We start from the raw sequence: 11,405 nt of genomic DNA, 5'->3' as shown, positions 1-11,405 counted from the left end.
ATCTGTATAGCAACTATTTGCTATTGGAAGACATTGCCTGTATTTTGCGCACAGATCAAATATTGAACTTCAAAAACTTGGAAGGAAAATTTGTTTTTCCTTCCAAACAGTGAGAATTTGACTGACACATTAATCAACAATAACGGAAGGACAGGGGGGAGTGCCAAAAAACCTTGACAATATGGAGAAAACCATCCAGTTGGGATGAGTTATTTTTGAATGCTTTGAGGCATTCTCACAAAGCACCGTAGAAAGCGCGAAAATCGTGATGCTGCTAAATGACTTAGAAGATTATTTGAGAAGATTACAACTCTCACGGTAGAGGGTACAGGTATGGTAAGGGTGGGTAAAGTGTATTCCTTCAATTTTATCCCGCACTCACCTTTACGAGGGCCGATAATGTTATACAAACAAACTATGGATGTTTTTATTAAATTTAATATCACAATTTCATCAATTTATTTGGAACTTATTTCTTTTCTCCGTCGTTAACCAGATACAATTTAATATTCACGATTTATTATATTACACTATAAAAATGTTTCGTATTGCCCGACGAGGATGGGATTCGAACCCACGCGTGCAGAGCACATTGGATTAGCAGTCCAACGCCTTAACCACTCGGCCACCTCGTCGCAGTTGGATGGGGAAAGCTTATTACCTACTAGTAGCCTATTTTTCTGGATTCTCTCTCGCACGCCTTCGCACCCTAATGGTCATAATTTTTACTGCGAGCCTTCGAAATCTTAAAGTCACTACACAAAGAATGGGATGAGAAGATATTTTGCAAAAAGGCATATCCTCCTGCGTCTCTCTCACAGGGTATTTAAACATCTCCTTTGAGACATATTCCTTCCAGACATCCACAGTGTGATAATCGTTTCGGTTTCCGAACAAACTCCGCTGCTAAAAGGGGGCCAACGGGTTGGAGTATTGTTTAATTGTCCAGTTTATTAAATTAAATTTCACCCATACAAGGCATACAATGGCGTGTCGTGGTGATGGTGACTGTGGTGGCCGACCAAAACACATCAACGTGTTCATCATTTAAACGACGAGCGGGTGGAGGAGAAGATGTTTTTGATGCGATCAGAACGCTATTCCCCGCAAGTGGCAGATAGCGCAACGAGTGCTGGAGCGATGGCAGTGAGTCACGCGTGTTGCGAGACGATGACTTCCAGCAACTGCATGGTAGAGCAACTGCATCGGCTTTCCAGCAGTCGGGAGGTTGGCCGCTCAGAAGTAATCTAATTTGCGTATGCACGTTATATAGTTTGATCGAGTGAATACATTATTTTCGATGAGCTTTACTTGCTGCGTGGTGTGGTTTGCGTGTTTCTGGGATAGACATTTTAAATGCTTACGTCAAAGACCTTGGCTTACGAGCAGCAATGATACAACTCAACTTTCTTAGCACTATGAGTGTATGAACCAATGATAAGGTTCCAAGAATGTCCAAGAATCCATCCCTTGAGTGTTTGCGTGATAGTTATTGTGCCATTGAAAGGGTTCTAAGAGTTCTAATGACCAAGGCAACAAGGGCAAACAAACTCCCTAAACGAACAGAGTATTAAAATCTATTTAAAATGGAATGATGTTTATCAACATTTGCTGAAACCGACATGAAACTTCACTAATAAAAAAAAAAGATTTTGTTCAACGAATAGCGCACTATTCTTATCTTAAATCTGTCCGATAATGTTGAAGAGAAAAACTAGGTTACCGTCGTTACATCCAGCATGCGCATCAAGTTACTAGCCATAGAAAACCACTCGCAGCGTGAGCAAATTTTCACCCAAATCTCCGAAAGCAGCAAGCCAAAATTCAGCACACGGCTGTCCCTTTTCGCCATTTGCGCGACGTGTCTGAAGCCAATTGCCAAAATCATACCACCATAAAAGTAAAACAGGCCCTATTTGCACTATCCGGAACCGATTCATCTTCTACCAGCTCTCCTTTGCAAACATCTCCACCGCTTGTGCTTCGCGGGGATATCGGGCCTTCCTCGTCTGCATCGCAGAAACAATAACTACTGCGCCGTGCGTAGAACTTTTCCCGCCAAACGGGCGACACGAGCGCCTCCGTCCCTCCGGGCGTCATTGACGCCCCATTGCACACATTGCGCCCCATGCTCGTCCTCCCATGGGACCACTTCTGAACCAAAAAGGACGCCCTATAGGGAGGGAAATGGTTTCACTTTCTGTATCGGCGGGCTAAACGTTGTTTTGTTCGGTTGGCTTCCCTCATTGACCCCAAACCTAAACCTTGACTAATTCGGGTGCGATTCCTGGCCGTGAACATACACACACACTCATACAGCTGGCCGCTTCTTTGGCCGCTGCACCAGAGCACCATCGTGTCCAAGGGGATAGCAAAGGGGAGAATCGTTTTAAAAAGAGAACATTGGGAATGAGTACAAACATTACTTCTCTCTCTCTCTCTCTCTCTCTCTCTCTCTCTCTCTCTCTCTCTAACATGCTTTTGCTCACGCTTGTTCCAGCGCACCCATTGTGTGCTCCCTTTCGATTGCGATTAGCTAGCAGCAGGACGGTGGTACCGCGCACGGTACAAAAACGGCGTTTTCAGCGGGCCGCGCGTTCAGTCAGATGTCATCTCTTGCGGCGTCGGTTCGGTGTCGGTTCTCGCTTGTGTTTCGATCGTTGATGCGTTGAAGCTTCTGCCAACCATAGAGAAGTGTGGGTTAAGCTGCGTTATGTTGGGAAGTAGTAGCGTGCAAAGTGATTAACAGTTTCAAGGCCTTCTCCGTAATCAGATTGTGAACGTTCGCGTAGGAATAAGCAACGAATAAAAGTGTATCGACAAAAACGAGAATAAAACAAACAACAACAAGTGACGAAAGTGCACAGCAACAAAATGATCCTCCATTCGCTGTTGGCTGTCTTTTGTGGTTTGGTGCTGGAGCACGCGTCTGCCGGAAGTGTCCCGCAAGGGTATGGATCCAGTTCGGCAGAAAACCGTGGCACTGCTCCCTCGCAGCACTGTACGGATTTCAATCCCCAGCATGGCCTCGACATTGACCAGGTAGGTCTGGGTGGAAGTTGCTGCTTCTCTATGCCGTGTTTCGACGATCGTTCGACAATAGCTGACAATGTTCACACATGATTTCATGCGGACGTTAAATTAACCCAATCGTCGTCCAGTACAGCTACACTGGGCGATCGTTTTAACGTTTTTTCACCCCGTATTCTCTCGCTGGGGTGCATCGGAAAGCTTCACACGCACTGCAGTTGATCGCTCTTCCCGTTTGCTAGAGCGGTTTGCATTTAGTTTCGCTTTCATGGAGCAAGTTGGTGGTTTTGGTTGCATTTCCCACCGAATAGTGCATGCTTCAATGAAGGCGTTCGGTTTTGTCGGCTCATGAACATTGAATGGATGTTAAAAAAGTGCGAACGCGTCAGCCTTGGGTTAATGCAAATGATCAATGCGAATTCATAAAGTACCGTTGTGTATGTGAATGTATGTTTCGGATGATCTCACGATGCAGTAATGTAATGCAATACCAATAGTTGTTGTTAGCAGGTTTGTGTAAAAGTGTGAGTGTGTTTTTGTATTTAATCGGTCTTATCACGTAAGATCATTGTAAAGCGCAGCGAAAATGCTTTCATTTCAAGTGAAAACGATCGTAATAATAGAGTCATCCTCTTTTTTTGTTGTAAACCAGTGATAGCAATTATGACACGATGGGTGTTCCGTGCACGATTATCGCTGCATCATAACCGTCAACACCCGGAGTCGTCTATGACACTTATGCTTCATCCGTGCCCGGCTGGCCTTTTTGGTCGATTCAATTAACCTTATGGCAGAAAACGATCGCTCGCTGTGAACATTCATTGATGGGGAGAAGGTAGCTTACAGTGCGGCGTTTAGCAGATATCGTTTGTCTGGGATGTGTAACAGTGGAAGATGATTCTGCCCAACAATGCTCGCGATGGTTTTGGGAGAAACGTGGTTCGGTGTGTATGGAACACATTTTTTCCACATAGGTCACTGAACCGAACACACAGACTTTTTTTTATAGATTTATTGGTCCGTTTGTATATTAGTTCACAAATTTGTTTTACCATGGTTTGAACGAATATTTGTTCAAATAAATATGTTTAAAAAACGTTTAGGAGATCAGCGAAAATTTGGCCCCTGTATTAAAATAAATCATTTGATTAAATTTGCGGACACTCCTGAAGCAGGCCAAGACCGCAAAGCGGCTGTAGCGCCGGATAATAAATAATAATAGTTTGATAAAATGAACTCCAAGTGAAAAACTACTTTATCAATATGAACACATTAAAATCCTATTAAAAATACTTACATATTAGCCAAACAAAGATGAATATTTGATTGATCTAAGCCTATTTAACAATTTAGCTCCATTTAGTGGTCAAATGAAGGTTATTTGTTTTTAACATTAATAAGCTTTGATTAAATCGTTTAATTTTGTTAAAAAATGTTTATGGCATACATTATCTTAATTGATGAAAAATGTTCTTAATCGCAATAACACTTTATTGTATCAAACTACGTACCAAGCGGGGTAATAGAATATCCTTTGATTGGATTTCAATGTGTGATTGTTTTAAAACAATATTATCATCTGATCTTTTTCAATCTGATTCAATATTTTTATATTGTATTGCATTGAATATTTTCACAATATTTAATCTCCTTTTATATAATTCAATATTTGAACTCATTGCATTACTTTAGTTATCTCTACAGTGAATAGAAAAAAGAAACATTTTAGTATCAGTAACGCTCACATCTACATGCGTTGTCCGTCCTTAGTGTCTAGCTAAATATTACTGTTATCGGACTTCACAACCCATTCTCCTATTCCCACAGATTATGGGCATCTGGTATGGGAGCGAAGTGATCACGCACGACAGTCGCGAGGAGGGCGAATCGGTCTACAGAACTTGCGTTGTAATCCACCTGGCAGACGTGACGAACGCGGTAGGTGTTACAATAAGCCACGGATAATCGCCGTACCGTCGGCATTAAATGCTAATCGATTCTCCCACCACCCAGACAACCTCCGTATACGATCAATCGACGGGATACGGTGGCCGCACTAACCCGTCCGGTACCAACTATGACCGTTTTGCGACCTCGTACGGCTACGGTACGAACGGCGGTCGGACCCCGAGCAGCTCGTACGAGCAGCAAAACCAGCAGCGCCGTCAGCAGGGCAGCCATCAGTATTTGCAGCATGAACCGCGCACGATGCGAAACCTACGCCTGATTTGGGACGAGTCGGAGCACACGCTGGAGTACACGCTGCGTTACAACACATCGATGCCCGGGTTCTGGATCTCGGCCTCTCCGCAGTCCGGCTCGATGATACAGCTGCAGTACGTTCAGTTTACCGGCACGGTGCAGGTGCTGAAGGCGGTCAACAATCAGCTCGTGCTCAACTTCTGCCAGAGTCTGCCCGGTGGTCAGCTGTTCACGATTGTGCTGTCGCGTGTGCCGATGAGCTTGGGACCGGAGGTGAGTTGACAAAGAGGGGAAACTGCTGAAACTGGTGAACGTCGGTAATAATGTATGTCCTTATCGCAGGATATTCAAAGCATCCGCAATCTGTTGCGGCGTCGCGGCCTGTCGACAACTTCGGTTCGCAAGGTCTGCCAGAGTGGTGCCTCACGCGGTGACTTTTCGATGTTTGCCATTGCGGCTCTGGCCGTCGTAACCCTAGTCAAACGGTTGCACTGAATGTTTTAAATTGCCATCTTAATAGCAGCAGCAGTTTTTGTCAGTGCCATCTTCCTTCATGTACGATCGAAATGTTTGTTTTGTGCTCACGTGTCTTTATTCCATTCCAAAGTTCATCTTTCATTTAAGTCTCGTGTGTGTAGAATTCAACGATTGCCTTCGCAAGCCTTACAGAAAGAAATAAAATATACCGTTTGCATAACGAGTAACGAAAAGTAAAAAAAAAACACTTGTGATTTTTTTTAAATGAAAGATAATAATCAATTCAATATTACTCTGGACTCTAACAGGATACGTACGTAATTGTCGTACAGAAGACAATCTAAAAAGGAGAAAAAAAAACTACAAACGACATCCGTTAAAGGCACTATGCACACACAGTGGGTGTAATTAATTATGCTCAATCAGCTCCATCGCTGCTTCTCGATGCGCTGTTTGCTCTGGAGAAGCGTTCATTACTCGTTGTCGCCGCACTGTCTTGATGATTGTTTCATCTTCCGAGCGAACCCCAAACTAACCCGGAGCTCGATCCAGCCAATCAAGCCACCGACTGGACAATGTTACTCACAGTGGGTGAATGTTGCGATAGTTTAATTAACAAATTTGTAATCAAATTAGCTCCCGCGGGCCGCCTCCTCTAATTGGGCCCAGCTTGCTTGTTGCCCGGCTTGTAACGTGGTTAATGGTGCATGCCGGCCAGGACAAGTGTTTGATGTTCTTGTTAACACAGGCTGGCTAGGTCGGAAAGGTGATGACCCGGGTGCGTCAACCACCCACCCAACGAGGGGAAGGGTATAAGAAAAACATGTTTCTTTGAAACTTTCGATGTTTGATTTGATAGATGAGGCGATGGTATAAGCATGTACTTTTTTAATTGAACGCCATACGGGTAATTGGATGAGAGAAACTAAAGAAAGTACTGTACTCCATTTAAAGGAGTGTTTACAAAAGGGGTGTTGATTGTTGGAGGCGTTAAAAGTGGTGTAGTGAACACAATAATTGTCTGACATTTCATTTTGTATGACCCAAACGACCCTTGAAAGAAATGAAGACCAACCAGAGATCTTTAAAATGCTGGGTGAGTGTTGTTAAACAAGCGTTAATTCATAAACCAAGTATATAGGAGAAGTGATATAATCAAGAAGTTGAACAAGATCAATGTTCCAAGATCAGTCCCCAAGGTCTTCTAATCAAACATTGAAATAATGATTTCATAGATTGGGCAATTGATTATTATTATTATTATTTTTATGTATTGTTTCATCTTCAACGGGCCGTATGGCCTTATTAAGATAAATAAACAGATAAAAACAGATAGCAAAATCGCAATCGCAAATAGCAAGATTTGTATCGCAATTGACTGCGGCCACGGCAGAAGCCGGAGACGTTCCTTGAAGCATTGAGTTGAGATGTTGAAGTCGAAGCAATCCGAAACAGTGTTGAAAATAGCCGACATGCGGAACATAGGGTCAAACCGACCAGCGCTGGAACGAGGTTGAGCGAACCTTAGGGTGTCTCTAGACCTAAGTGTTCGGGATGGTGCATAGATTACAACAAAGGCGATGAGTCGATAGAGCCATTTAGCAAATCAGCGACAAAAGAGCACTGTGCATTGAGTTGTCTTCTAACCGAAAGAGGTTAAAGGCCTAGAAGACGGCATCGCGCAGCATACGGAAGAAGATTATTGCGATCCTGCCATTGAAGTAGGCATAGGGCATATCGTGTGAGCTTACGTTGAATCGCCTCAAGTCGAGCAATCGAAGAAGCAGTAGTTGGGCTCCAGACTACGCACGAATATTCCAGAACCGAACGAACGATACTATTGTAGACAGCTTTGATGCACATATATTTGACATATATATTTGATACAGATATATTGATACATAGCAAACAACTACTAAAGGTTGAATGTTTGAATATTCAATGAGTGAATTTAAATAGTACGCTCATTAAACAGTGTTATAATTTATTTTCAATTTAATCTTCGGTACAAGTATCCCTTTTCACTATCAACACACCGAATACAAGAATGCACATAGAATATGAAAAGCATTAATTCACATTAACTATAAAAAAGCAAAAGAAGCCCCAACAACCATTCTCCGAAAATACAGAAATGGAAAGCATAATACCATCTCACTGTATCTTTCTCATTCTATTACTGTTCTCGCCTATTATGACCTCGATGAACGTCTTGCTTTCTACCAGACGGATCTTCCGAGCAACCCCAATCCGTGCGTGGAATCCACCGTTGCACCGTACGTGCAAAGCTTTCCCCCGGGAACATTTGCTCGAATAGCTTCCGATAGTAGAACGCTTCTTTCGTTGTCGGCGTGTTGAAGGGAAATCTATCGGCGGCAGCTGCATACTCCGTCTGAGTGACACGCTTCGAAGCCCACTGGGCAATAGCATCGATCCAGGCATACCCAACTCCATCGGAGAACTGCTCCTTCTGTCTCCAGAGCACTTCCGGCGGAAGGTAATTACCATCGGCGAACGCTTGTCGAAGAATACGTTTTTCCAGCGTACTTTGATCATCGTGCGACGGAATGCCGGGCGCTCTATCCTCCGGCCTGATGGACATTACGTGCTGCAAGAAATCGGTATCGAGAAACGGAACCCTCAACTCCAATCCCCAGGCCGCACAGCCTTTGTTCGCTCGCAAACAATCGGACAGATGAAGTCCCCGTACGCGGCGCACCGTTTCACGATGAAACTCGGCCGCACTCGGGGCACGATGAAAATAAAGATAGCCGCCGAATAGCTCATCTGCCCCCTCGCCCGAGAGCACCACCTTGATGCCTTCGCTGCGGATGGCCCTTGCCAGCAACATTACCGCTACGATGCAGCGGATCGTTGTGACGTCGTAAGTCTCGGCATAGTACACAGCGTCCCGTACGTGGTCTATGCCCTCCGGGATGGTAAAACGGACCTCGGTGTGATCACTGCCGATGTGGTCAGCCACCATGCGTGCATACGGTAGATCAGGACTTTCTCCCTCCAGCCCAATGCTGTATGTTTTTAGTCGAAAGGTTGAATTATCTGTGCGTGCGCGAAGTATACGTGTGGCGATGGAGGCGATCAGGCTAGAGTCGAGTCCACCACTAAGCAGAGCACCGAACGGCACCTCACTCTGCAAATGTGACTCAACGGCTCTTTCCAGGTGGTGTTTCAACAGTTTCAGGTCGACTCTAGCGGTAGAAATTTCCGTCATCCATAGTGCTTGAAAGTAAGGTTTCGGGACAAAACTCTCCCTTGGCCCATAGTGTGAATGGCCGGGAGGGAACACATTTACTTCAGCACAGCAACCAACTAGACACTTTAATTCACTGGCAAACCACAAACTCCCTGCGTCATCCCAACCATAATAAAGTGGCACGATGCCGACCGGATCACGAGCTACCAGCAGCCGATGGGTGCTGCAGTCGTACAGCACGAAGGCGAACATGCCGCGAACAGTTTGCAATAATCGATCTGCTCCAAACAGCTCGTAGAAAGCTACCAGAACGTCACAATCACTGCGCGGTGCGTAGTATTGAAATTTCAGCGCATCGTTGATAAGCGACGCCATATGAAGAAAGTTGTAAATCTCTCCGTTAGCTACCAGATGCGTCGTGCCGTTGTTGGAGGTAAGAGGCTGCCGTCCTGTTTTCACTCCAACAATCGAAAGGCGCTCCTGTACCAGCACGAATCCATACTTGTCATTAACGTTCAGCCCAGTTTGATCGGGACCTCGGTGCCGCTGTTTACTCGATTGCCGAAAGGCTAATTCCCGTAAGGAGTCACACAAAAGATCACCACACTGTGAGGACTCTCCATTGCAACGTGTGCGGTTTTGTGGGCTTGTGTCTGTTGATGTATATTGCGAGAATATACAAAGAATACCACACATGCTTTTAGCACGGAAGAGGAGGTCTACAATGCACGACAGAACCACAACTATGCAGCTGCAATAGCAATTTGTGAATGAGAAGCTGCTTCAACTCTCTTTTATGCATTCGAGAAAGGCGACTCAACCAATAGACAAGCATTATCATCCACTTGAAGAGCATCAAATGCGTCAGATTTATTGTTAATGAAATTATTTGCTGATGTTATGGATCTATGCGTAGATCATTCTGGGAGTTCTCTTTGGTCAGAGTAATGAAAAATTGTTTTCTCAGGACCGAGCAGAGATAACGTAACAGATGTGTTCCAAATTCATGTAAATTTTATTGAAGTTATTTTATCTCACAGAATATGTAAATCGCTTGCTCTTAAAGGGTTAGCTGCAGTAGCAATAAGATATGAGGCAAAATGCATCTACCAAAGTGGTACAGTTGATATTGTTTGATGGACAAGCAAATCGTAAATAAAGGCAAACGGTAATGTGACTACAATAGAACAAATTTATCTAACTGAAAGCATTCGCATCAGCATGCTGATATTCACTGTTTACGAGAGGACAACCTTTGCAGTCATCCCTACGAATGCAATTTCAATCTCCGCCTGGACACACTATCGACGTCACCGTTTGTAATTGTGTCACCGTTTGAAATTGTATCAAACATAGGAGCATCGCTTAAAATAGCTGTCCTTCAAAAGCGGATACTATTGTCACAATCAAGACTGGCCTCGTGCCAGCTGGGATTCGTTGAAGAAGTGGTTGTTCTTCTTGCATCATCGTTTTTGAACTATTCTTCTTGCACCATTCGTTTTCGAACCAATCAACCAATCAGACCACCAACGTTGCGACTGAAAATCCATTACGTTTGTGGATGAAGAAAATTCGACATGAACGGTTACAAATATCAATCTGAAGCGTTGTATAATTTTGTTATTTAAAATTAAAGCAGTATTGTTTACACCCAATAGAAAAAGTATTGTTTACTACAACAAAATAATTCAAAGCAAATCTTATGCTAGACAGTAATTAATATTTAAATGACGTTTAAATAGGTAAGGCTTGAAACAAGCTTTTTTATAATTTGGGGGTACGTATAGAACAAGCTTTACTGTTTTCAAATAAAAAAGAGGTAAAAAGTCTTAAGAGGCATCCCTATCAATTATATGAATATGAGAAAACCATGAGGATAAATTGATTTGAATATTGACTAAATAATTACTTATTAATTATAATTGACTAAATTATTATTTGGCCATTCTCGTGATGCAGTCATCAAGTAGTTGAACCAAATAACAAATCGGTCATAGGTTTTAGCTCCTTATAGACCCGAGCGCTGTACTTACTGTCATGCCATGGGTAAATGAAACTAGTCACCAATAGGCAAGCTTATAAGGGGCTAAGATAGTTTTAGCATGAATTTCATGGATTTTGTATCACCGTAACCTGTACAACTCATAAAAAGTTTAGGTACCATCATAAAGAACATGAGCAATGCATACAACTGTAACATTTTATATTAAAGAATCAACTGGCTAGCTGTTTTTCTTCAAGCACGGTGCTTTTCCCCAACTTGCCTTGTAGGGTTTCCCATATTATTTCCACAACAAAGACATCATGTCTCGAATTGTTGTAGCGTGTAATCGTAAAATGGCTGTTTTATAAAGACTCGAGGAAGCTACATTAAGGTAAAGCAAAAAACCCTGTAATAATAAACAGAAAAATACATTTTTCCATAAGCATAAATACGGGGATGTTGAACCTTCCCTTACGGCAATAATACTTCCATGTTCAT

At 43.2% G+C, this 11,405-nt stretch overlaps 2 protein-coding genes and 1 non-coding gene across 3 annotated transcripts; 1 reads left to right on the top strand and 2 right to left on the bottom strand.

The window, feature by feature from the left end:
* Positions 1-553: 553 nt before the first annotated feature.
* Positions 554-635, bottom strand: Trnas-gcu. Its single transcript has one exon. It is a non-coding gene; the product is annotated as a tRNA-Ser (tRNA).
* A 1,946-nt stretch (positions 636-2,581) lies between these two features.
* LOC121590146 lies at positions 2,582-5,946 on the top strand. Its single transcript, XM_041909572.1, has 4 exons — positions 2,582-3,042; positions 4,858-4,968; positions 5,044-5,505; positions 5,575-5,946. Exons 1-4 carry the CDS (start codon positions 2,875-2,877, stop codon positions 5,725-5,727), a joined length of 894 nt encoding a protein of 297 aa, XP_041765506.1. The 5' UTR covers positions 2,582-2,874; the 3' UTR covers positions 5,728-5,946.
* A 1,583-nt stretch (positions 5,947-7,529) lies between these two features.
* Positions 7,530-9,673, bottom strand: LOC121588913 (probable asparagine synthetase [glutamine-hydrolyzing]). The gene has a single exon (XM_041907361.1). It carries the CDS (start codon positions 9,617-9,619, stop codon positions 7,886-7,888), a length of 1,734 nt encoding a protein of 577 aa, XP_041763295.1. The 5' UTR covers positions 9,620-9,673; the 3' UTR covers positions 7,530-7,885.
* Positions 9,674-11,405: the final 1,732 nt, after the last annotated feature.

This window comes from Anopheles merus, chromosome 2R, assembly GCF_017562075.2.
Source record: "Anopheles merus strain MAF chromosome 2R, AmerM5.1, whole genome shotgun sequence".
Lineage (NCBI taxonomy): Eukaryota > Metazoa > Arthropoda > Insecta > Diptera > Culicidae > Anopheles > Anopheles merus.
Note: the sequence above shows the minus strand (reverse complement) of the source record. Positions and strands in the feature narration are given on the sequence as shown.